Here is a 26843-nt window from a genome sequence, read left to right on the forward strand (position 1 = left end):
TTCTTTGGTTTGGGTTTTTTTTGTTTTTATTAAAAGCTATTCTTCCTAGCAGGAAATGAAAGAGAACAACCAGATCGTAGAATTTGGGGGAATAGGGAAAACGTTTCTGAAGGTTAATAATAATAATAATACTGCTTAGCATTTACGTCGAGGATATATGACAAACCAAAGAAAAACAGATGTTTTCAGTAATGCTTCAGTTTCTTTGCAGACTCAGGTATTGTCCAGAACACTGGCTGTGGCAGCTTACAAAAGACAAGAGGCCCTGAGCTGGAAGACAGGGAGCAGAATGAAGCCCCCATAATCCAAGGGGAAATGGTCTGCTACAACACTTATACACACACCAGTCTATAGGGCTGGAATGGATCCACCCGAGGGTATCAAGGAGTTGGTGGAAGGTCTTACCAAGTCACTTTCTATCATTTATCAGCAGTTCTGGCTCACAAGGAAGGTCCCAGTTGGCTGGAAACTAGTAAATGTGATGCCCATCTACAGGAAGGGCCAGTAGGAGATCTGGGAACCTACAGGCCTGCCAGCCTGAGTTTGGTGCTGGTTATGGGGTTATGGAGAACATCATCCTGAGTGCCTCCAAGTGGCACATACAGGACAACCAGTGATCAGGCCCAATTAGCATGGGTTTATGAAAGGCAGGTCCTTCTCGACTAACCTGATCTCCTTCTATGACAAGGCGACCTGCCTGATCATCCGCCTGTGCTGGGCACTGGTGAGGCTGCACCTCGAATCCTGTGTTCAGCTCTGGGCCCCTCACTACAAGAGAGACATTGAGGGGCTGGAGCAGGGCCAGAGAAGGGCAATGGAGCTGGTGCAGGGCCTGGAGCACAGTGTGATGGGGAAGGGCTGAGGGACCTGGGGGGTTCAATCTGGAGAAGAGAAGGCTCAGGGGAGACCTTATCGTTCCCTACAACTGCCTGACAGGAGGATGGAGCCAGGAGAGGACTGGGCTCTGCTCCCAAGGAACAAGACAAGACGAAACAGCCTCAAGCTGCACCAGAGGAGGTTTAGACTGGAGATTAGGGAAAAACTGTTCTCCAAAGGGGTGGTCAGGCATTGGAACAGGCAGCGTTTAAAACATCCTAGGCAAGTGTTTAAACATCCCTGGAGGTGTAAAAGACCCGTAGATGTGGTGCTTGGGGACATGGTTTAGTGGTGAACTTGGCAGTGCTGGGTTAATAGCTGCACTCAGTCTTAAAGGTCTTTTCTAACCTCAATGATTCCATGATTCTATGAGATTCCTTCCTAACCTCCCACTTGAAGTCAGACTGATAACCCCAAGCGCAGCCTCAGGGCATACCCAAGCCCTAATGTGACTTCCTGCCTCCAGGTTCTCCAGCTGCTCTACCTCAGCTAACTATGCCTGTGTATCTGTCTGTATCTCATGCTGAGATACACAGTCCCTTTCATTTCTTATTAAAGTGGTTTCTGGTCTCCCAATGCTTTCAGCATTGCTGCACTGAGGTTTTGGAAGCCACTAATCATGAACACCCTAGAAACTTCACCAGGAATGTGCTCAATTGCATTCACCACCTCTTCAGCCCTTAAAAGTAGTATTTAAGCTGAACTCCAAGAGAATCTTTCAAAAAGCTACATTGAATTCAATTCATGACACACTATTAAGAATTATTTTACACATGAAGCAGCTTAATATGATTTAAAGGATGCAGAACTTTCCCATAGGGGGAGAGAAGCAAATCCTCTGTGAGATGAGTACCAACACAGTTGGTACTGAGGCTTACAAAACTTTGATGTTAATGAATGTGGATGGGTTGTAGAGATGGGAGAAAAGCTGCCTTTATCAGTTTTCCCAGTACCAAGCTGATAGCCATTGTAAAACTGCTTTTTAATACAGCTGTGCAGCCTTTGCCAGTAAGCCACAGGTTTCCATCACATGATCAGGTGAAAATGTGCTTAACAAGGACGTGAATATGCTTCTTTGTTCATAACAAACTTATCACAAGACAGACAAAGCTCAAATTATCACAAGAGGGCAAATGGGTAGCCAGCGACATGTCAAAGCATTCCAGCCTGCATCTCCCTGTAGAGCAGTCCAAGAAAGGAAAAATATATAAGCTAGTTGAACACCACCTTCTACAAATAAGAAGTCAGTTTGCTTTTTTGTGACTCTACATCTGGAGCCTGTTTGTTTGGGGCATAAAGAAAAGAGGAAAGATATTTGGAGACACTTAAATTGCTTCACTTCCTGCCGTGAGTGACTATGCAGTGATTTTGTCATAAAAGAGAAAACAATTGTTTCCCATGCTCCCTGGGAGAAGGACAACATGTAACCTGCTGAATGTGCAGCAAAAGAGACTGTAGTTCAACTGTAAGAAAAGACTGCTAATGGTAAGAGAGATAAATCTAGGAATAAGGCAGCTGTGGAGTCCCTATTGCTAGACTACAGTAAGAACCCCTTAAGCACTGACCCAAACTGACTTCATGTTGTTTCAGGTCTGGGTAAGATGAAGCTCATATAATACTGAAATATCTGTTAGTGATTCCATGGATGGGTAGATATTTACACTTACATCAGCCCATGAGCTCCTACAGCCTGACAGGTCTATAGGGCAGCTGGGTACTGTGCAGTAGAACCCAGGCACTACGACGTTACCTTTCAAGCACAGAGGGAGAGAAACAGCATCTCACAGGCATTCCTAAGAGCTACGTAAAATGTCGATCCTCTCCACTCCAACCATTGCCCTCTCCAGTTTCACACACTTTAAAACAGCTGCTTTAAAATACTCTGACTTCAAAGCCCCGTAAATTAAGCTCCCCATAAAGTCCATTCAGCTTTTTGTTTAATTTGATAAAAGCTCATCAGACCATTCAAGTTACCTTCTGGTCAATACTGCCTCCAGAAATCTGCAATTCAGCTACCTGTGGTTTTTCCAATATCTCTGTAAAACATCACTGACAGAGCCTTTTGGCCTGCATGCACCAGGTCTCGGGTAAACTCTGTTACAGGGCCACTCAAAGTACCTTTTATGCAATTGTGAGCTCTTTTTTTCCTCTACAAGTTTTCATCTTGTGTGATTTTAGTCTCCTCTTGCTCCAGTGCCCTGGGATGACCATTTTTATATAGCATTTCACCTCTGTTTTAACCTGATGACATTCTATTTTAATTTGAGACCAAAACCACTCGGTCTTAACAATGACTTAGCTCTTGACTTGCTGGGCAGGAGGTTTAGCTTCAGGCTAGAAAAGTTACTGTTAAGCTGGTGTCAGACTCTTTTCAGTGGTGCTCAGTGGCAGGACAAGGAGCAATGGCCATAAAATAAAACACAAGAAGTTTCACCTCAACACGAGGAAGAGCTTCTTTCCATCGAGGGTGTCAGCACTGGCACAGGCTGCCCAGGGGGTTGTGGAGTCTCCCTCTCTGGAGACATTCCAAACCCACTTGGATGTGTTCCTGTGTCACACGCTCTAGGTGGTCCTGCCTTAGCAGGCGGTTGCGCTGCATGACCTCCAGAGGTCACTTCCAACCCTGATGATTCTGTGATTCTGTAACACTTTCATGTCTATTGACAGAGAACAATAAATAAGCTTACCATAGGTCCTTGCATCACTGATGATCCCAAAGCACTCTAGAAACAGAGTACTTGGACCCTCATTCACCATCAAAACATACTTGCCGCTAACTGTGCCAGCAACACTACATAAAAATTAGTTAAGAGGTGAGAGAGAGAGCAACTTCTCCAAGTAAAATTACAAGGAAATTAAAGGAGGTAGAGTATATTACTTCACGGAGAAGTTGGCCATAAGACCGAACAGCACACCTTTTTAATGGCTAAAAAGGGGGGCAGGGTCCCTGTTCAAGATAGAATCTCCAGCAGTGCAACGCTGCTCCTCAGGTCTCTGCTGAGCACAGTGTGTTATCAGCTGAAGGAAGTGATGCACATGTGGAGCCTCTCGGAGGCTGCTGCTGCCTCTCCTTCTGCAGGCTTTTCATCTAAGTGTTATCAAGAAAAAGCACTGCCTAGCCTAAGAGCTTTGACAAGATCCCAACACAGTGGTGACAATAGAAGAACACAGGAGATTTCATTTTGAGACCTCTGCACTGCTTCTTATTTAAATAAGCCATCACACTAGGAGGAAAAAAAATCCAGTGAAACAGATCATTTCAAGAACACACAGCATCAGCCTCCCCATCCACCTCCCCTCTCACCAAGTATTGACCTTGCTGGCAGAGCAGCAGCCTCAAAGATTTTAGATTTCCTACCACGTAACTACAAATCAGGACATTCAGCACAGGGGAAAGAGAGATTTTCTTACACATAGTGATCATGGGAAGCTGAACAGTCTCCTATATAAATACAGCCCTGTTCCAGCAAAGAGGGTGAGTCTACTCTATTTCTCTAATGGTATCCCAAAGTTATAGGAACATGTGTAGAGGTCTTCCAATAGGACTTATTAAAAACCAGAAGGCTGCTCTGTTTTAAGCATTTAAATCCCTAAAGACAGACAAAAGAAAACACAGGATGAAGGAGCAATACTATTGATTATGCATAATTGCTATAATTAATTTGTAATTAGTTCATTAAAATCTATAGGCATTACATTGGAATTATGCTTGTACATTTCTGGGAATATCCTGCAAGTCACTTGGGATATGCTTATCATTTATTTGATAGATGAAACATTATTAGAAAGACAGCCCATTAAAAATTAATATACCAGAGGAATAATTTCTTGATCTCAGCATTCAGTTTTCTATGTACTCAGATTCTTATTCCATCTTGCAAAGAGTTTGTATTAATACCATTTTTCCAGAGTGTGACTTGGGAAGCATTTTAGACAACTGAAGCACAATACCTATTAGGCCAAGTATGGAGCCAGTTTTGAGAAGACAAAATGAAAAATACTATGTATACCATGAGAGTATTCAGCACCACATCTAATTCTATAATCAGAGTTAAAATGGAAAGATTAGAAGCCTTGAGCTTCAAAAGAAATACCAAACAGAAAGCAGTAGGAAGAAACTTCCACAGCACCATAAGCAAGCAGCCTGATCTCTAATTGCTTAACATTCTTCCACTTCTGCAGTGCATCTGGCATCACTCACTGTCATAAATGAACATGTCTGTACAAACAGCATCTCAGGAGTTCTTAAATACTGCAGATAACAGCCACCAGTCTCGCACAACAAACGAGTAAAGTGGGCTGGTATACACTGGTACTACTCTTCATCAGGGACTGTAGGGATAGGGCAAGGTTTCAACTTAAACAGGGGAAGTTCAGGTTAGACAGAAGGAAGAAGTTCTTTACTGTGAGGGTGCTGAAGCACTGGCACAGGGTGCCCAGAGAAGCTGTGGCTGCCCCATCCCTGGCAGTGTTCAAGGCCAGGCCAGACACAGCCTTGGGCAACATGGTCTAGTGTGAGGCAACCCTACCCATGGCAGCAGGCTGGAACTGGGTGATCTTAAGGTCCTTTCCGGCCCAAATCTTTCTATGATTCCATGTTATCTACCTTGATGGAAGATGGAACAATAGCGAACCACTGTTTTTTTTCTGTGATGTTACTTCTCTATTCCTACTCATCTTTCAGAAGTCCTACCAATATTTCGGAATTGCCATTTCAACCAATAGCTTCAGAAATAATTTGACCTTAAAAACCTACACTATAGTCACATCATCTCCAAACTGGATATGTAACACCAAAGTTTCCTTAAATTTCTGTAACAGAGAGAGTCAGTCCTTATGTGTGTAATTATGAGCACTAAGCACAGGCCTTCTGCTCAGAATCAGCTCTTAGAAAGTGTTTTCCTCCCCAGTCTACCTCCAACACTAACAGGAGCCTAGAAAGGTTCTTTTTCTGACGCACTGATCCATGCAGCTAGGCATTTTCATTAAATAAATCTATAAAAAGTAAGTCATATAATTACTTAAAAAGAGCAAAATGAGCAGTGGATATACAGCGCAAGTAGTGGCATTTGCCATTATAAGGCTTGAATATTTTCTTGTAAAACAATGAGTATGTGCCTAAAACCAAACCAAACCTCTCATTTTTAAAAGAAGGGTAAAACTGCAAAAAGAAATGCAGAACAGAGTTGGGTCTCCCGGTCCTTTAAGCCACAATCAAACACTTCATTGTAATTTTGTGCTTCTCAGCAAATCTGCTTTAAGAATTCCAAACAGTCTCCCAGGAACCACATACTTTTTTATTCCCCTGCCTCCAATCTAGCATGGACAACTCTTTATTTTCCTTGCCCTTCACTCGAGAGTGTGATGGATGTATTTACATAAACACGCACACAGGCACAGATATCTCTCTATCAAAATTGATCTGCAGATGATGAAAAGTGTAAAAGATCTAAGAGGCAAATCCCAAACAAAAGAGCATACTTTATACATAAATATCTTGAAATTAAAAAGATCTGAGATAAGTGGTTTACCACTCATTTAGAATTGATTAGAATGTATTTAAATTTAGCTGAAAGTACCACAACATTGCTCATATATTTGCATCTGCGAATAAGTAAATAAAAAGCCTGTTATTAAAGCCTTCATTAATTCTGATTATATGAGAACTTAAAAGCAAATCTGTGTACCACTGCTCTGTAAAGACTCGTAGCAACTCTACAGTAAAGCTGGCACTGCAACACAACATGTGTCAGCGAAAATGACTAACAGGATCTATTTTCAGTAATCTTATATCACACTGGTAAAAATACAGAATTAATGGTTTTGTATCATATTTCAAATGTATTTTTTTTATTCTAATTCATTCCCAATTCATGCCTTATTGTACCAAAAAGTGAGGTTTAGATGACTTGACATTTATGCACAATAGTGAAACACATTTTACTAAACTGCAATGTTTAGGCAGTATTCAGATGTGATGTGTTATTATGAAGAGTGATCCAGCTATTTTATTTCCTTATAATTATGATGGCTAGAGGTTTAAAAATATATATTACATCGACTAGAAATTACATCTCATTCTGACTACAGATTGAGAGTTTCTATATATTTAATTGAAGCCAGTATTATTGACAGAAGGATTCATTAATTTTAGCAGAATTTTCCCCCAATTAAAGAACTTGTCTGTTGATTTCTATGGAGTTTAGCAATTAAGTATATAACGCGCCCCACAATGGACCTTCTTGGAGAAATCAAGTTTTAAGCTATGGATGACTTGTGAAAGTCAGCTTCCCCCTGTCTCCCTTTCCCTTCCCCACCCCAAAACTTCTACCCCTATCTCTGGCATTAATACTGGTTTAATAGTTTAATAACTGAAAAATTATTAATAGGTTCTTCAATCTCTATTCTCACACAAATAAATGTATTAAAGCAAATTTGTGCTTACAGAAACCTGAGTTTGCAACACCGATTCACCTGTCAGTCCTGATGGCCCCTTTTGGCTGCAAAGGACAGATCTGGTGAAACTACCTCTGCAAACTCTAATTTCCATGGCTTGGTCCAAACCCTGAGTGCATCCTTCTGCAACCTGAGTGGGACCACAGAGCAGAACACGTCCATAGTTCATTTATAAATGAAAGGCGATTTGAGGCAGTGAGGAGAGAAAAAGTAAAAGACTCATGGAATTAGGTACACAGGTATTGCAGCGTATTTCCTAAGAAAGTTTGCTTGCCACTTTCACAGCTGAAAGGTCATTCCAAGTTAAAACAAAATGAACCAAAAGCCAACCTCCCCCCAACATTTAGCCATTAAACTCAGAGTTATGAGAGGAAGTTTGATTAAAGATTTTCCACTTTATCACATCTGATAATCAGACTAGTTTAGAACAAGCTCTACACTATACTTTATAGAGTTGGCCTCAAAATACATTACTTTTCCCTGTACAGTTATTGTACACCCAGTATATATACAGCATTGATACCCAGTAATCAACATCACAAAACATTTTAAGGCGCCATATACAACAAAGGATCAAAGGGATTTTTAGTTATACAGAAAACTATACCTGATAGTCTAAAATGCTGAATCCTAAACCATTTTTGTCTTTCTCCAGTTGAATAACCTTCACATCAGGAGACCATAATGCTAATTCCCCTTCTTCCTCCTCAGAATTAATGTCTTCCTTGGGTTTCACCTGAAAAATAAAAGCGCTGGTTCAAATACTATTCTTTCAGTTCTTTACAAACACCATTCCTTCAATATTTCGATTATTAATAGCTCATATATGCCCTAAAATATGACCTCTTATGGAATTACAGCTTCACTGAATGTTATGCATCCAGTTTTCTCCAACTTGCTGCCTTTTATACTCCCCTGGGACTATGCCTACATGTTTTGAGCAACCTGGCATACAAATACCCACGTATTAGTCAAATTAGTTCTTACAATATTACTAACCTGTTACATGTTGATGAACTTCAGCTGTCCCATTAGATGCATAAAGGAAAAATAAATATCTTAGCATAAAAGATGCAACCATAGACAGCTAATAGAAAGACCAGACGATCAGGCACATCTGATACTTGTAGCATTAAATATGCAAGCAAAAAATTCCTATATTGTAACTATACAAATAGTATCTAATTTGAAAAAGCAGTTTCTTTCACAGTTTTTGTGCTATTGTATAAAAGAGGTATAGTCACCCAATTTTGCTGGGTAAGGACAGCTTCATAAATACATCTTATATAGAGGCATCTTATGTTTTCCAACATGCATGCTTCCCATAATGCTATTTTACCCATATAACCTTTGCAAAGTATCAGTGTATGATGTTGCAAGAAAAAAGTTAAAGTCCTGTACCATTAACTTCACACTGATTAAACTTTATTTTTTTGGATAAATAAGCCTGTTACACAGAGCACCGTCATAAGGCAAAAGGAAGAAATTTTTCTTCCACCCACTCTTCATTAATGCTTTTGCCAAAAGAAAGCAGAAATACTATGAGACTGCTCTAAGGAGAAGGCAACCTCTGTTCCCTCAATATTCCCTTATGGCAAAGATGTGCAGCTGATGGGACGCCCATGGAAAGTGCAACAACAAAAACCACAGTGGAGCAAGTTCTCTTGCAACAGAAAGGGCCTTTTACAAAAAGGCGTAATACTGTGCACCTTGTTCTTTCATGGAACATCCATATTTCTTAACTCCCCACCTTAGAGGAAATTAGATTAGAAAACATCAGAAAAGATGAGAAGTTGAGGTGTAAATCCTTTTTAGAAATAGGAACAACCATTACAAGTGTCAAGGTTTAGTTTAAGACTTTAAAGCTTCTGCAATGGAAAGAAACATTAAGTTTCTTTTTTTTTCCCCCCAGTTCTATAAAAACCTACTCAGAACATGGAAGCAATCAGCTAATGGTGGCAAGGATGTGATTTAGTATAATTCAGAGCTCTCACTCAGCTATTAAGTGTAAGAATGATGCATGGGATGTACCTAGTCAGCATGCTAGCTCGGTGATTTACCTACCTTGTATTTATAGTACAATGAAGTTTCTCATGACCAACCTGTATAAACTGTAGTAAAAGTACCAGTGTTGCAAACATGAACTATCTTTCTCTGAAATACCAGCTGTCCCTCACAAGCCCAAAGTGATTGACAAGGGCAGTTTTATATGACAATTTAATACAAAACTGCCACATGTAAGCATATATTTTAGGAAATGTAATTTAATACTGAAAAGCGGTCTGGATCAAACAGCAAAAGGAAAAAACGACACTGGCTTTAGAAAGTAAAATCACTTTCTCAGAAGCATATGCACTTTTTAAAAAGTTATTGTCCTTTTACACACTGAATGACATGAGAATCATAGAATAGTTCAGGTTGGAAAGGACCTTAAGATCATCCCGTTCCAACCCCCTGCCATGGGCAGGGACACCTTCCACAAGAGCAGGTTGCTCCAAGCCCCTGTGTCCAACCTGGCCTTGAACACTGCCAGGGATGGGGCAGCCACAGCTTCTCTGGGCAACCTGCGCCAGTGCCTCAGCACTCTCACAGTAAAGAACTTCTTCCTTATATCTAACCTGAACTTCCCCTGTTTCAGTTTGAACCCACCACCCCTTGTTCTATCCTTGTAGCCCCCTTCAGATTCTGGAAGCTGCTCTGAGGTCTCCATGCAGCTTTTCTCTTCTCCAGGCTAAACAGCCCCAATGTTCTCAGCCTGAAAAGTCTACCTTTTGTTCTGGAGGGGAAGCTCCCATGGTGGGTTCATCCACAAGAGACTCGGTGCCATCACCAAAGAGTCGCCGACAGCAAACCAGTGTGAAGGGGGGTGGCACTTCTTTTAGAAACGTGACTGCCTCACGGCGTGATTTGCCATACAGCTGAACTCCATTTACCTGCACAGAAGGGGAAACACATCCACTTTAACATAATTAAGAGGATATCAACCAGATTCTTTTATTCTATATTGCATAGATGTCTTTTCCCTGTTGAATGTGTGTGATTTTACCCAGGCATTCTGGCAAAGCTTGCCTAGCTTTATCAGCACAGGCTTCTGAAGTATACATGCGTCACTGTAAGACTTCAACCCCTTCCTGTGGCTGTTGACTGCTATATCATGGCTCTGCTCTCTTAACCTCCCTCTAACTAGTTTTCTGATCTCTGTTTTCCCTAGCCTAAATCTTTCCCGGCATCATTATTTCATTCTCATCTGCTTCTTTGCTGCGGATATTTTTTTAGCATTAGGATTACGTGAATGAATTTGAAAAGATAAAACATCAATCTTCTCAAATATTTTAAGAAAACACAGATTTTGAGGTCTAATCAAAACCTTGAACACAGAACTAGCACAACTTTAACAGTTGTCTAAAATGTAACTGAATGGTTGAAACCAATGTAGATCCTACAGAAAGCATACAAGAATCTTTATATAGTAAAAAAGAAACCAATTACAGCAAGCAATTAAGCAGAAAACCCTGACAAGGGTCAAATCTTGGCATCCAATAAACTTTAGTTCATGAGTGACAACAGAAGACTGTAAAGCCATTGTTAATCATAGAATCGCAGATTGGTTTGGGTTGGAAGGGACCTTAAAGTTCATCCAGTTCCAGCTCCCTACAACAGGAAGGGACACCTTCCACTAGAGCAGGTTGCTCCAAACCCCCTCCAACCTGGCCTTGAACAGTGCCAGATGCCACATTTGACCCTAAAAAATACAGCACATAAATTTACAACATGTGTACGTGCGCACACCTCTGTACACGTGTACTTGAGGCAGAACCCCGTATAATTCCCAGATCTCCTTGATCTTTAAAGTGACTCAATCTTGTGCAGGACTACGCAGCAATCTCACTTTAGCCACATTTGCTTGCTGATCTCTTCTACATTCCTCCATTTTTTCCCTTAGTGTTTTCTTCATTGTAAATATAACTTATACTGCTGGGAAACACACTATAACCCAGCCAAGGAGAAAAATTCAGAGTGGTGTAACTGGCCTCCAACATGGTAAGATGAACTGCTATGGGTTTTTTCTGTAAGAATTACAGCAAGTGCTGAGCTATCAGGCTAATCCATTAGTTAATTATTTAAGCAGAAGTATCTATGCATAAGGATTTTTTAATGCATTGAGAGTGGCAGTGTGGTGGAACGTTACCAGCACTTCTCAGCATACAGTGATTGATGGGGAAGAGCTACTGTGCACTCCCAAGCAGACCTGGGGACTCCCAGGCTGCTTTTGCAGCTGCCAGACATCAGCCTCTACACAGGCAAGGTGCCCTACACCCCATCCATTCACCACATCACTCTAGTTCCTTAGGCTATCAAATAAGAGTGGTGAGATTTTATAACAAAGCTAGAAGGACACAAGGAAGCAATTTATTCCTGAAAAAGAACACAATGAAATTAGCTAGAATTAGGGGAGGGGAGAAGAAAATAACATGTTTTCTATCATATTTGAAACACATCATTAAAAATAACCAACATTCAACCTTACCATATATTACAACCACAATTCCTTACTGATCACATTTTAATCCCAACTGTATCGGGCCCAGGTAGAGCTGCTTGTTTGGAGAATGGGGCTGTCACTTTTTCCATTGCAAACCCCTACTTAAGGGGATTTATAACTTGGCTGCAAAAACATACTCTGGCCTAAACCTGGCATATATAGCTCTAGCCCTGGAGCACAGTTTTATTTTGTTGGGGTTTTTTCCAGCTACAGAGTAGAAACAAATTTATGCTCACTAGGTCTGGACATACCTGTGAACCTAATTGTAAGTACACAGTCATAAGTAAAACTGTTAAATATATACAGTTAAAGTTTCCCAAAGTTACTCTACAGCACTGCACTATTGCTTCTGTATACACTTCTTTTTCTGCTTTGTGGCCAAGGAATATAAGCAACACTTCCAGCATTCCATTAATCCCTTCCTTTAGGAATCAAGATTTCCTCCGTTAAGTAACAACTGCAGAAAATGTTATAGGTCTTAGTGATACCAGTATGAATTTTTGATGTTATATGGTGAATAACAAATAGGCAAGAGATGTACACCTAACAAATCAATCTTTCAGAAGGCCTGATTCTGTCCCACTGATGGCAGAAGTTCTTTACATCAACAAAAAAAAGGTCCAAATTCACAATATTCCATGAAAAGCAGGTATTCAATAAGAAATTAATGTCTTTTCACTTGCAGGCTGAGATACTGATAGATATAAATACATAATTACACACAAAACAGGTGTTCTTTTAATACAACCAAATATTTTTCCTGAGCAAATAGGTCTGGTGTGATTCCAAGAACTTCAAAGCTGTCCCAATACCTCTTTATACGTACTTAAACAAACTGATATACCAGTTTATACACACAGATATCTTCTAATACTCAACAAGGGAGTTCTAATGTGTAACAGGAACCACTATTCCTGAGACTGTTGTAAACTTTTTAGGAGTGACAAATGTTAAGAAAGATTATCCACTACGAAAGCTGATGCCAAATTGCCCAACAAGGTGTGCTAAAGGACTACAGATACTCAAGTTGAAACCTTTCAGAAAAGAAACCAAACATGAAGGCATTAAGGTCACAAGAATTTGACATTTTGTCCATAAAAGAGGAATGAAACAGTGGAGAAAATTAATGTGACTTCCAAAGCACTACACTCACTGCTTCCACAACCAACTCTTCAATACCACTGCATACACAGCAGCCAAACTAGAATTTAATACAGGCCTTTTTAAGAAGGCAAAGCAAACAGGAAATATTTCAGTTCCATTTTGGGGTGTTTTGGTTTGGGTTTTACCTCCAGAAGTTCATCCTCCAGTTGCAGAAGGCCAAGTGTTGCAGCTGGACCATCTGAAGCAATTGATGATATATAATGATGTCCATCAAATGTGTCAAGCTCAACTCCTAGTCTCAAAGTGTGGATGGGTAACAGCTGCCAAAAGATAAGCATGGCCGAGAATTAATATGTCTTTACCACAACATAAACACATCTAGGATTCAGTAGCTCACCAAATTAAACTAAGCACACAGTAAGATGATTATGTTTTCAATACTGATATCATCTGTATTACAGCGGAGGTGCCCATAATTTCTCCATAGAAACTGCACAAATAAAAACAACCGATCTACCCTTTAGAGAAAAAAAAAACAATTTAAGCTGTATCTATCCTAGCCAAAAGGCAAGTTTTCAACAGAACTGAAAGAAATTCCATAATCACCATTAAAAACTCATCACAAGATCAGCCGTCTTACTCTTTTAGGAGGTACACTACTTTGAGGTAGGAAAAATATCCATGAAGTATCCTCTGCAAACAGCTATTAATACTGGCATCGTTGTTTCTGCAAGGTGAAATCACTGAATTCCTGTTAGCCTTTTTCCAGTGGGCCTCCTTAATTTGGAGGTTTTTCTCAAGGGAGCTCTATTCCAGCTGAAACCAGGTCAGGAGCCTTCAACCATTAGTGCCTTGGGTCTGCTAATACTAGAAAACTAGCTTTCTAACACTACCTGGATAAGACAGCAGAAATCATGGCAAACTGGGGAGAACGGGTGATCAGCAGTATCTGCTCCTTCAGTTTCTCTATTTTCTCACTTTTTATTACTTGAGTTTAAACACTGTCTGTCCTTCTAGTTCCCATTTAATTCTGGATACTCAAGTAAAAGGAGAAATTCATTGATCCTCAACATTCCCTCACACCCATGTCTGATTATGAGTTTATGGCCTTTCTTCACCGAGACATCCCCACAAGCATATAAATGCATCAGCTCCACAAGCCTCTTTTGCACAATACTATCATACGTATCTTGAAAACCTCTGGAAAGTCTCAGAACACTGAAATGAATTTCAGCTCTGACCATTTCAATTAAATGGACCTCTCCCTGGATCACTACGACAAACTCTTCTGCAGGATGATGACATTGTTCAGCAGAGCTTCAACCTCTGCTCCACTGTGTAGTGGCTTTCAACAGCTGACTTTCAATGCAATTTAAGTACCCCAAAATCTGAGGCTTATATTCATGGTTTGGATTTCAAGGGATTTTCTGTTTGGGTGTGTGTTGAAAGATTCATTTCCCAATGCCACAAAAAGGTATCGGACCAGTGCAGAAGATAAGCAGAATGTTGGCAGCCCTTTTTTGGAAAAGTAAGATAGAGCCACAAAGCCACTAAATTTCCTAAACAAATATATCTGGAATTGTCCCATGCCCTCCTAGGATTTACTTTGCCAACATACACTGTGAAGGAAACCATCATGTAAGTCATACCTTCGAGTACTTCTGGAGCTCCGAATCATCTGTAATGGGCATATCCACATTCACAACCTACAAATTGTAAATCATAACATTTTTCAACAGCAGGACAATAAAGATTTTACTGGAATGATGAATTCTGGCAAAAAACTGATGAGTAAAATAAACCGTGCTTAAACAAAGTCACATTGATGAAAAATAATTTTAAACAAATGTTAGAAAACTCGTTCAGACACAGAACATTTACAAGTAGGAATGTGGCGATTATGCACTGTTAGCAGACTTCAATATTATCCTATTCCCAAAGCCCGAGTGCCAATTTTAGTCAAGTTCAGTAATCCTATATAAGCACAGAATGCCATTATCTTTGACACGAATGCCCAAACTGACTTGCCTTTTGAATTTGAAAAGTACAATGCCTTATGTTATTATTTCAGGCTATATAGTACAGCCATTTAACATCTAAACCACCATCTTGTGCAACATGTTCCTGACACGACTTGAACTACATGAGTTTAACCACCAAGACCGAATGTAAAGTGGATTATTTAGAAGAGTGACAAGAAATCCCTTCAGTGTATCTTCATTTTTTTGTATTAATAACTATGTTGACTACCAGTTTTCTTGTAAAGTTCTTCCTTAACATAATTTATTTATCTGTAAGCTTAGAAGGTTATTTACTCCTATTTTAAATGTAGTGAGATGACATCTGTGGTGATCTATAGCCCAGAGTTGGGGTTTGGGACACTGAAGTTGAACAGGTTTGGGAGGATTGCTACAACTGTTAGATTTGGAAAATATATAGTCTTTGGAAATTTTTAGTTTAAACGATAGTATTAAGCCTCTGCTTTTTCTTTTGGCTTCATTTTAGATAGGGCTTCCAACCTCTTGTTTTCCAGTATTTTTCCCAACAGACAGAATCCATTTCATGTTCTTTCAGTTGTGACTAAATGACTCTATGACTCATAACTCCTCAGCTTGACTGCTCACGCTTAGGTACCTGGTGACAAACACCCCACAGTCATATGTCCCTGTACAGACTTCCAGGGTGTCTTTCTTTTTCAGCAGGACCTTAGCTCCTTCCACTGGTACCACAAAGGATCAGCAACACCAAAGCCATGAGTGACAACAAATTCTCCCTTCAAACAGCTATGTCCTTTGAAAAGAAATACTTCTGAGTGAATACTCAAACCTGCAGGCACTTTCAAGGTGACTTTCTGGGAGGCGAGTGTAGGAGTAAGGATAGCATGAAGCAGGGACTGCGCTATCAGGCTGAAATCAAACTAAACACTGTTATTGAATGCAGCCGAGCAAGACTAGAGGTAGGTACAGCAGACAAGAAGTGGAAGAAGTGAAAAAAATGACTTTCAAAACAGGATGCCACAACAGCTTCCTTCTATTATTTAAGAGGACCAATCGTTAACATTCTCACTCTTGACATTTTATCGGCGGCAGCTAAAGAAGAATTAGAAACGGATGGTTTCATGAACTAAGCAGGTTTTCGTCCTCTGTGGGAAGTGTGATGGTGCTAAGGGAAGTAATATCAGACTCTTGAAATGTAAGGATGGGAATACCAAGCAACTGAAGTGGGCAGCTGAACAGATTTATTGCATCATGCACATAATCTTACATGAACTTCAGATCTGAAAGGAGTGCTAATGGAAAGAAGAGAAGAGAGTTTCTCCAGGCAATTCTTAAAGCTACTTTAAATCTTCCAGTGAGTGACTGGAACGATGGCTACTCCAAGTAGTAAAAATAAGTGTCTCTAAATCAACTGGACAAGCATTGCAAAGACAAACAGGGCATTTTCTTGGTGGTGGTGAGAATTTTTTAAGTCCTCGGAAAGAACAGCAGCTAGAGCTTTTTCTGTGTACCCACTGGCTAACACAGCACTGAAAAGCAGCAGTGAATTACAGCCTCAGTCAGCTCCTTATGATGATTCATCACAACAAGCTTTTGCTTGGCAATTATTAAATACGAAGTGAAGAAATATCTGATAGACACTGGCACCACAAAGTTACACTACCGTGAATTACTTCCTATTTTCCCAGCACGTTTGAGAATCATTCTTTCACTCTTCTAATATAATTTTAAGATTCTTCACGAAATACAAGAGCTCCATCCTGAGCTTTTTTTTCCCAGGGCACAATAAGCCATAAATGAAAATCATAAAATCATAAATGAAATCATAAAAAAGGCCACATATTTTAAGTGGCTGCTATGATGCAGATTTAAAAGGACAGCTGATTTTCCCAAATCACTGTTCCTGTCTAGTGTATAACAATAGTATCTACGTAAACAGAATCTAGAAAACCACCAACTCATTATAACATTCCTATATTTCACCTCTGATGTTACGGGAAACAAAATTTGATGTTACTGATCTGTTCCAAACACTAAACTGTGCTATAAACAGCAGGCAATGCTAAGCTCACAGATCTGTGATTTAAAGAAATAACACAGATGAATGTAGTTTATTGAAAGATAACATACCAGAACTTCATATTCAGGTCCCAGCAGGTTTTCCCACTTGGATTTCAGCTCATGTGCTGGAGGGAGCAGGACTCTTCCTAAATATGAAAGCAAATATTATATTTACAAGCATATTATACATTCAGAAGTAAGTTTATTTCTAAATACTTCAATAAAAATTCAGTATAAATAAAAGATTAGAGGGCGTAATCCCAAAGAAGAAAGTGCATTAATCTGAGTCAAACTGTGCAAATCAAAAATCTCTTTCTTAGCAAAACAATGCAAAATGTCAGCTACTGCCAACATGTGATTTATTCAACTGAGAGGCAGAAATGATGCTCGCATTGATGAGATGTGAGTTGTTCTGTAGATATAGTACTGTAAATAAATCATTCTTTCAGGCTGCAAAACAAATTTCACATGGCTTCATAATTTGTTGCTATAAAAATGCTTACTACTCCAGGGAAGCATCATCTCCCACCAAAATGAACCCGCTTAAGAAGTAAAACACCTGACAAGATATTGCTGTTATCGAGGGGCTGCGTCAGCACAATGCAGTCACAGACTTTATTTCTACATTTGGCAGGTAGAAAGGCTTGTCTAGTTTAATTAGGCCAGTAAGTAACATGAGCTTTAATATAAGCTCCAGTTCTAAACCAGTCTTCCGTGGGAACTTGGCTATCTTGACATTTATATCTTTTCAGCTTTCTTACTTATGCAACCAAGGCAGTACTACATTCATGTAAGACAATTTGACAGAGCTAGACAGCATAAAATGACTGGCTGCCCTGCATTTAACCTCATCCAGAAGCTCAGTGCACGTATAGAGTTCCAAGCTGAAGAAATGTTTAACTGGTAAGAATCAAACTCTAAAGCAAATTCCATCTAGCAGCTACAGCAGCAGCAACTGAGGTCTGAATTATCAAAACCTGGGGGTTTTCTCCCTGAATGACTGTAATTTTGTCAGACGTCTCGACAAGGCACAGACCACTTTGTATTGCTGCTATGTCATAGTGAAATTTAGAATGTAAATCACAAGATCACTGCAAGAAGGACATTGAGGTGCTGGAGCGGGGCCAGAGAAGGGCAACAGAGCTGGTGCAGGGCCTGGAGCCCAAGTGTGATGGGGAATGGCTGAGGGACCTGGGGGGTTCAGCCTGGAGAAGAGAAGGCTCAGGGGGGACCTGAGTGCTCTCTACAACTGCCTGACAGGAGGATGGAGCCAGGAGGGGCTGGGCTCTGCTCTCAGGTAACAAGTGACAGGACAAGAGGAAATGGCCTCAAGCTGCACCAAGGGAGGTTTAAACTGGAGATTAGGAACAATTTCTCCCCAAAAGGGCTGTCAAGCACTGGAGCAGGCTGCCCAGGGCAGTGGTGGAGTCACCATCCCTGAAGGGATTTAAAAGATGTGTAGATGTGGTATTAAGGACATGGTTTAGTAGGGGACTTGGCAATGCCAGGATAACAGTTGGACTCAATGATCACAAAGATCTTTTCCAAGCTAAATGATTCTATGATTCTATTCTATTTTGCACACAAACTAGTGAGTAAAATACCTCACGGGGGGTAAAAAAAGCTCAGAGCCTTCCTACATCTACACCTTTGCAGACTGCAAAGATGAAACATGAGCTTTGCAATACAATCCTCATTACATCATTTTATAACTTTGAATTTTTCTGCTTATTAAAAACAAAGATTTAAGTTAACTTACACCATACTATAATCCATCACTGTAAGACAGATAAGCATATTCTGTCCGATCTACACTGAGAAACCACACTCCTCAGAGCCTACCAAGTGAGATTTCACTTGGAAATATCCAGAGGATCTTTAACCTGTAGGCTCAAGGAAATGCAGATATTCAAGGATTCCAGAAATTCAGGTAACTATTTTCTGTCACAAACAAGAAACCCGACTAAGGATAAAAAGCTGGGGTTTTAAATAGAGCCTACAGTTCTCTCTGAAATAAATCATCTCCATAAAAGAGAAGGGAAGAAAAATGGTCCCAAAATTCTCAGCTGTGAGTTAAAGGGTTTTTCCTCCATTGAAACTGAATTGAAGCTTCTAAGTCCTCTTTGTGAGCCTTGTTGTTAAGCACAGGCTGATCACTATCTTTATTCCCAAACCGTAGCAAGAACAGAACACAAGCACATTTTTCTACTCCTTCTACTTGCAGAACTACTCAGGGACAGAACTTCTATAGTCTCTTTTTCTGCTATTACAAAGTTATAGTGTGAACACACAGGACCTAAGCACCTGCAATCCCCTGCGCAGCCCAATATAGATTTGAAGGTTCACCAGGAGTAATGAATCTTAGGGTCAGGCTCTAAGTTCAGTTCTGTAACTGTAAGCTGTGTTCAGTTGGCTGAATACAGATTTCTTTGTCACTTCAAAAACACATTACCTAAATCTATGAGTTGTTCAGAGCAGGTGTTGATACACGCCCCCATTTGAAGTTTTCCTTTCTTTCTTTCAAACACACTTTGAAGTCTTTGCTTGTAACTTCCTCAGAACTGTGGGAATGTTAGCTGGAGTGATTTGGATTAAATATATTCAATTCCAATAGTATCACCCAATTCACTTAAAGTGCACCTTTTCCCCCAAAACAGCTTTTTCCACATGGCAGCTAACAGAAAGTTTCTTTCTAGTCTCTCATCCAGCTGGGATTTCTCATGACCTGAGGTATGTACCACATCTTCTATAATGTGCAAGCCTCAGACATGAAAATGCTTTCCAGGAACAGCTTTCATTAGCAACAATTTTCAACATATTTAGTCTGTCTTTCTGCCTGCATTTCTATACAGTTTTTCATTTCTAATTAGAAAGCATCTAGAATAAATCACGAAAGTGTTGTAAAAATCATCTTTCCTGGTCAAAATTGTCAACATCTTCAAAACTGGGATCTTTTCTTCTTGCACTACCCTCCTGGTTTCACAAACTTACTATACGAGGATGCGAACTGTGCTCTAGTGCACTTCATTAATGCATTACCTTTACCTGCCCTACTGCTGGATACTTTTCCTGGCTGCCTTTAAGTGTCTCACATGCATCATCATCTCTTTGGGTTTTGAGTACTGCTGCAAGGCAAAAGAAAGCAGTTCTGCCCACTCTGCAGTCTTGCAGATGTAGCTGTTAATTGCCTCTAGTCTGCTAGCAGAAAGTTTCAGGCCTCATACACACTGCATCCTAAACCACGTTGCCTTTGTAACAGAACTGCTTAAGCATGGGTTTGCCTGGCTAGAAACACTATTTAATACCTCCCCAGGAAACACAATTTAATAAGAATTTCACACAACTGGGCTTAAAGGGAAGTAATACCTATTTTATGAAACATACCTTTTGCATTAAACTTCTAAAAGCATTTCCAGAGTTTAGTCAGAGCCTTAAATTAGCAGTATTTACTTTAGCACTATTATAATGAAGTGCTCATCGTCACGTCCAAAATAAGCACCTATCTTTGGAATTTAAACTTGGCCATTAAAGTCTATTCCAAGGTGAAATCTTATACATTACATTTCAGTATGAGTAAAATTTGCAACTAAGTATTTCAACGTTTTAACAGAGACACACACACTTTATAGTTGCATAGAGCTTTTGCAGAACCTTGTAACTTACAAGTGGTTTCTCACTATGAAAAACCACAGTTTAATCAAGCAATGATACTTGATAACTATTGCATTAAACACTTCTGATTCATTTCTGAGTTTCAAAGCCATGCCCATGGCAGTATCCTGCTGGCCCACAGAGGTCCAGCAGTGCTAGATTATATCAAGGGCAGTATCCAACCGCAAATAAACTATGTTTTCAGTGTTTAAATGTTGGCATCCCAAGATACACTGTGCATACAAACAGGTTAGCCTGTATTCTTCAGGGTAAAGGGAGCTTGGATACATACATAGGAGAATAGAAACATCTGATACTACACTTGGTACATGTTGCACCAGCAATATACCACACGCTCCCTGTAAGAAATCAGCACGGGTCCAACTGGCAGCTACGGATTCCAGGCAATGAAATCCTCGCTAAACTCAGGTGTATCTACACCATACCCTGCAGAGCTCCAAGGAAGGGGATCATGAGATTTGCACAATACTGGAATTGAATGGGAGCTACTCATATAGGTACAACTTGGTTACAAACTCCTTTTGAAACTGAGGGCTTTGGAGTATTTATGGAGAGGCAGTGGATTCACAGCAAAGCAGTTTGTGTCTGCTATGAAGAGGGCTAAAAAATACAGTTTGATCAAAGCTGATTATCAGCAGAACAGGAATCACTAAGGCACATCTAGATAACACACCTTGAGACTAGCAGAGTTTATTAACTTCAAGCCAGGTAAAAGCAATTTTAGTTCCCAGCCTAAACTGATCCTGGCATTGATAGACCACATTTGCACAGCACTAGGTATTAGGTAACAAATTCCTCAGAAAGTTCCCATTGCACCAGGGCAGACATCTGCAGGCTGTGACACCAGATAACCCAATCAGGAGGAGTCAGGAACTGACTACAGAGATATTGTTCACTTCAGTGGAAAAAGAAAACACTCTACGCACAGAAAGTGCCACAGTAATAAAGAACTGGCTAAGCGACATAGGACAGCATGCGTTGCTCTTCTCTATGTTATAATGAGTGTAAGTCCTCCTGGTTCTTCTAAATACATCCTGCTGCTCAGCCCTTAGGTTATTTGCCCGTTGTAACTACAAATCAATATATGCTTTTCCATTCCTACAGTTAAAACAATGCTTTGATAACCTCATGTCTCAGCTACTCAACCACCTCTGCTTTGGCTTCCTATTTCTGGGAACATGCAAAAGTCACAACAAAGGATGTCTCGTTATGAGGCTTGGACAGAAAAGTAAAACAGAATGGAGCATAGGAGCTGCTACATTTCTCTCGTTTCCAGGTTGTCTTTAATACTGACAGATCTTCCACAATCACAGCAAAATTGTTATTCACTGACAGCCGTAATTTAGAATCCTCTATTACATCTACATATCTTCAAAATTACAAGGCATAAGGATAATTTATGCTGACTTTAACACAAGCTGTAGAAATTCACCCAGAATTTCCTGTAGAAGAGCCCAGAAATCTGCAGAGGAATTGAAGCTGCCTTCTGGAAAGACCTTCAGCCTTAACCTGGAGTCAGAAGTCAGCTAAAAACCAAAGCAGTCCATGCCTTTGTGATCTGCCCGTATGTTCAATTCCCTTTGCTGTTAAAAACACATGCCTAATTTGAACTTCTGTCCAGCTATCAGGTCTTTACACCTATTATGCCTTTGTAAAACCAGAGGTTCTCATCTGCCTGCACAGGTCTACAGTTTCCAGTTCCTCTGGTAAGATCAGGACAAGCAAGCCAGAAATGGCATGTCTACAGAGTGAACTCTAGCTTCCAAAAGTACCATGAGAGGAAGCAGCATGCAGTGGTATTAGGACCACAAGGTAAGTGAGTTTGGTCTGAGAACCAGCGGGCAGCAAGGAGAGATTCATTGCTAAGGTGGGGAATCTCACAGGAGTTGACATAACCTGTGCTAGGCTTCCTACTTCTCTGGTGCTCCAGGAATGCCAGTGAACGTAAGTGAACATGAATGCCAGAGCTCTATAAACAGGACAAGCAAAGAGGGGCAAGGCATTTATGCGGCAGGTGGCACATGGGTGAGAGAGATGCTCACAGAAATGCCATCTGTCTCATTTGTGTGGAAAATGACCTACAAATGGAGATACATTAGAAGACATGTCCCATCCTCACTGCTGCAGCACCTCTGGCTCTTCAGAAAGCCACACTCAGTCAAAACTCCTGAGGGAGGGAGGAAGGGAAGGAGGATGCTGCAGCTCAGATCACAGGTTGCAGGAAGCCAAATAGAGCAGCTCGGAAGATGAGTTCTGATGAAGTTACTGCAGTACCAAAAGAGGAAACTGCAACAAATGGGCATCAGAGATGATGTACAGGAAAGCAACAGAAGATTTTGAAAAGACTCTATAGATGCAGGTGCCTAAGACCTGTGAGGGCAAGAAGATAGGTATGATTGAGGTAAGACTGGATCAGAAAATAAATGTGAACTCCCAAGAATTCCATCTCCTGATGCTGCTGCTCACCCAACAATTTGGTTCAGGGCCCTGGCAGCACAAGAGGCTGAACACATCCTCTCTGCCAGAAGACTGCAGATAGGACAGCTCAGGTCATCAGAGTGGTACCAGGGCTAGAAAGAGGAACTGGTGAGCTGGAGGCATTCAGCTCTACAGACCTTATGAAATTTCACTGTCTATAATCCACAAAAAAACTCAACCAGCCAACAAAAAAAAACAAAATATGGCAATCAAAGGAGGATCACTTTGGAGGATCACCGTTTGGAGGGTCACCTTTGGTCCTGCAGAGATTATACTTCCTTTTGGAATCCATTTCCAAAACCATAAATGATAAGTAGGTGAATCGGGAGCAGTTAATACAGATTTGCCAAACAACTGATCAATCTGACTGCCAAGATAGCCCTGTGTGGATTCAAGCGTAATTCACCTCAACTTTATCAAAGCTTTTGAAACCAATTACATTGGCATTCTTGTTTGGAAACTGAGGTTTGATGACTGCTAAATAAGGCTGAAAACCAGATGGACCAAGAGGATGAAAGACAGCATTAACCAGCAGCACAACAGCCAGTTATGAGAGAAGGCCAATAGCTACAGAGGCTAACATTATACAGTATCTTCATCAGTGTCCTCCATGATGGCACAGAATGTACTCTCAACAAACAATGCACAGTGCTCCATTTTAGGGATAGGGTGCAATGGAATAGTCAATAGATCCAGCAGGTAGGAATTTACTTCAGAGGAACCTGAATATAAAATATTACAGAGCAAAAGCTAAAACAGAGTAAGTCACAACATCCCATCAATTGAAAACCGATTAAAGACAATTCCAAAGACTCAGAAGAGACAATACAAGATCTGTTATCCACCTGTTTTCTGTAGATTCTGCTTCTTTATATTTTTAAGATTATCCTTTTGTTGTTGGATTTCCTCACTCTTAGTGTCCATACTAGTTTCAGTCCCTACAGCTCCAGGGGACACAAAGGTTGGTACAGTAGGATGCACTGTGAAAACAGATGAAAAATACTAAGTCATATGTTGCAAAATATAGGAAGTAGTAACACTGCCTCAATAACCACCCTTCTTTTTGGCTACACAAGAGTTCTGTGCTCAATTTTCCTGAATCTCTCATTTCTGCTTCTTTCCGTTCCTCCTTAAGTATCTCATTTGCTACAGTGTGCCCTTACAAAATCTAGGGTCACACAGCATTTAGTCCTAATTGTTAAATTAGGTAACTGTAACTTGAGTGAAAAATAAAATGAGTTGCTGAAAAAGAGTTGCTGAAATGGAGACAAAAAAGGATTACCTCTATCTGAAGGTCTTTCCGAAGAAACAGTAGAAGAAGGTTTCCTTCTAAGTAAGGTGAGGCGAACAGTCTGTCCTGTGTTACGCAAAGCCTCTACTACTTCTTGGTTGGTATAATCCTGTATATTAATTCCATCAACCTACATCAAGACAATGGTATCATATAATAGTAATCACATTACATTCTTAGGCTGTACTATTCTCTCCACATTGTTTTGTGTAGAAATTATAGGGTTATGCACCCAAGACAGTGGCATTTGCAAAACAATCTCATTAATCAATTACATTTCACTAATCAGAGGATATTACCAAAATGCATTTTAAAAGGAAACACAACAGTAATTTCTCCTGTCTTCATAGGGCAACCAAAAAACAGAACTTACTAATTTTATATATGTCAGTATGCACTGATTTCCCCCTCCAGTTTGTTTTGCTCTACAAAAACCAGCTTGAGGAGTATTAGGATGAAGCTCCACAGCAAGTGTAGTCAACCTAGAACACTGTTCAGTTTGTTACCACTGTTAGTTTTCTTATGGATTTCTAACATGCCCCACACAAGCCTACATACATAACTGTCCATATAATCCACCTTGAACAGTCTGATTCTTACATTAATTCAGGCATTTTAATTTACACCCAAAATATTCTGTTTACCTCACTGTTAGGTCATGCATCAATAGGGGCTTCTACTGCAAAGCTGCAGATAAAAGCACAAGGTTGCATCAATTTTTGCTCTCACAAAGGAGAACCTGACTTTGGAAGGTCTGGCATAGCACACATTTTTAAAAGCAATTTAAAATTATATGTCTATAAATATTATCTCTTAAAACAAAAAGACTCTGTTTAAATGTGTAATTCATTCCTGCTTGTACTGTGAATGCAAAATTGGCTATTATTCAATTCCCTGTTATTCAATGGGGTTTAATTTTTCTACACATAAAGCTTGGGTTTTTCAACCTAAATTGTAACTATTAACATTTTGATTGTATCCACACTGTGCTACACAGTCATTAAGGACCATAAACAGTGTGCCACATCTTGCAGAATCTTAACCATCCTCAAATCCCATTCAATTCAAACAGAGGCTAATGCTGCACATCTTTACTTCAGGCCAAAAGCCAAGATTCTCCACTCTGAAACATTCTAATCCAAATACTTGCCTCTTTCACAGTTAACTACTATTTACTACTACTTTGAATATAAAATAATATTTTTAATCACAGCAAGCCAAAGCTCATTGCTGTTCTAAATCTACCTAAACAAATACAAACCACCAAATTATTTCCTCTGCAAAGCAAAGAAGGTTTAATTCATTTTAGAAAGTCTTTACTACATTGTTGTTTTAACATTGAGATGTGTAATGAAGCATTAGCTCCACAAGAACACAGAAGCAGACTATTTTACTTACAGCAACAATTTTGTCATGAACATGAATTTGGCCATTGTGGTCAGCAGCACTCCCAGGTATTATGTTCTTCACGAATATCCCTGAAGGTTCTGTCAGCAGAGGGAGGTGAGAAAGAGAAATAAGTCACTATATTAAGCTCATTTGTCTCTTTTCTTATTAAGATTTTTAATTATAGCCTTTTTCACACACTTCTATCCATAAAGTTATGATTTTGTAAACCACCATTTGCATATTACATTCACACAGCTTGGCATAGAACAACTGAGATCTCTGATGGGACAAACAGCACGAACACAACTACCAGTACACTGAGCTCCAAATTTTGTCCTTAAAATGGCTCACACAAGGCCACTTCCTCCATGGATTCATCCTTGTGCTTATCCAGGCTTTAAAGCACAATCACTTAAATCCATGCTGCACTCGATTTCAACAGACTACCTAAGCTAAATGTAAAGTATGCGCTTAAGTACTTTGATCAGGACTTCAATCATCTTACAGCTAAGGAATTTAGTACTTTAAATTTTAACCAAAGAGGATTGTTCTTTAAAAAACAGAAGTGGAAAAAGAAAAGAGAAAAACATGGAAAACAGAAAAGCGGCTCTTTGTCATGTTTGACATTTAAGTCTTAATTTTAACTTCCAATTAGAACAAGGAAATAAAAACAAAAACCCCTAGTATAAAAACTCCAATCATCAGTTAAAACAGTAACCCTTGCCTTCCACAAACTTCTTCAAAATATGAGATGCTTTTATTCTAGTGAATCTTGGCACTCCATCCATTCTTTTCTGAACACTAACCTTCCTCAGACACCTCATAGAATGGTTTGGGTTGGAAAGGACCTAAGATCATCTAGTTCCAACCCCCCTGCCATGGGCCTGCCCAATGTCATTTGTCCATGCGCAGCAAAACCCCTCCTGGTGCTTCACAAACTGCCTTTTCCCACTGCCTGACACGTGCTCCTCCCCAT

General features: G+C 40.0%; 1 protein-coding gene across 1 annotated transcript in view; it reads right to left on the reverse strand.

Annotated features, from left to right (window-relative positions):
* PATJ (PATJ crumbs cell polarity complex component) overlaps positions 1–26843 on the reverse strand; it is a gene marked incomplete at its 3' end in the record, with an annotated part of 154871 nt that overhangs the window by 105854 nt on the left and 22174 nt on the right. The window contains exons 10-17 of the mRNA XM_080623239.1: positions 25877–25965; positions 24470–24608; positions 24033–24167; positions 17107–17183; positions 14629–14685; positions 13165–13299; positions 10101–10265; positions 7940–8068 (exon numbers count right to left, since the gene is read on the reverse strand). Coding sequence (XP_080479365.1) covers positions 7940–8068; positions 10101–10265; positions 13165–13299; positions 14629–14685; positions 17107–17183; positions 24033–24167; positions 24470–24608; positions 25877–25965 — 926 coding nt within the window. The remainder of the gene's footprint in view (positions 1–7939; positions 8069–10100; positions 10266–13164; positions 13300–14628; positions 14686–17106; positions 17184–24032; positions 24168–24469; positions 24609–25876; positions 25966–26843) is intronic.

This window comes from Psittacula echo (genome assembly GCF_963264785.1).
Source record: "Psittacula echo genome assembly, chromosome: 7".
Lineage (NCBI taxonomy): Eukaryota > Metazoa > Chordata > Aves > Psittaciformes > Psittacidae > Psittacula > Psittacula echo.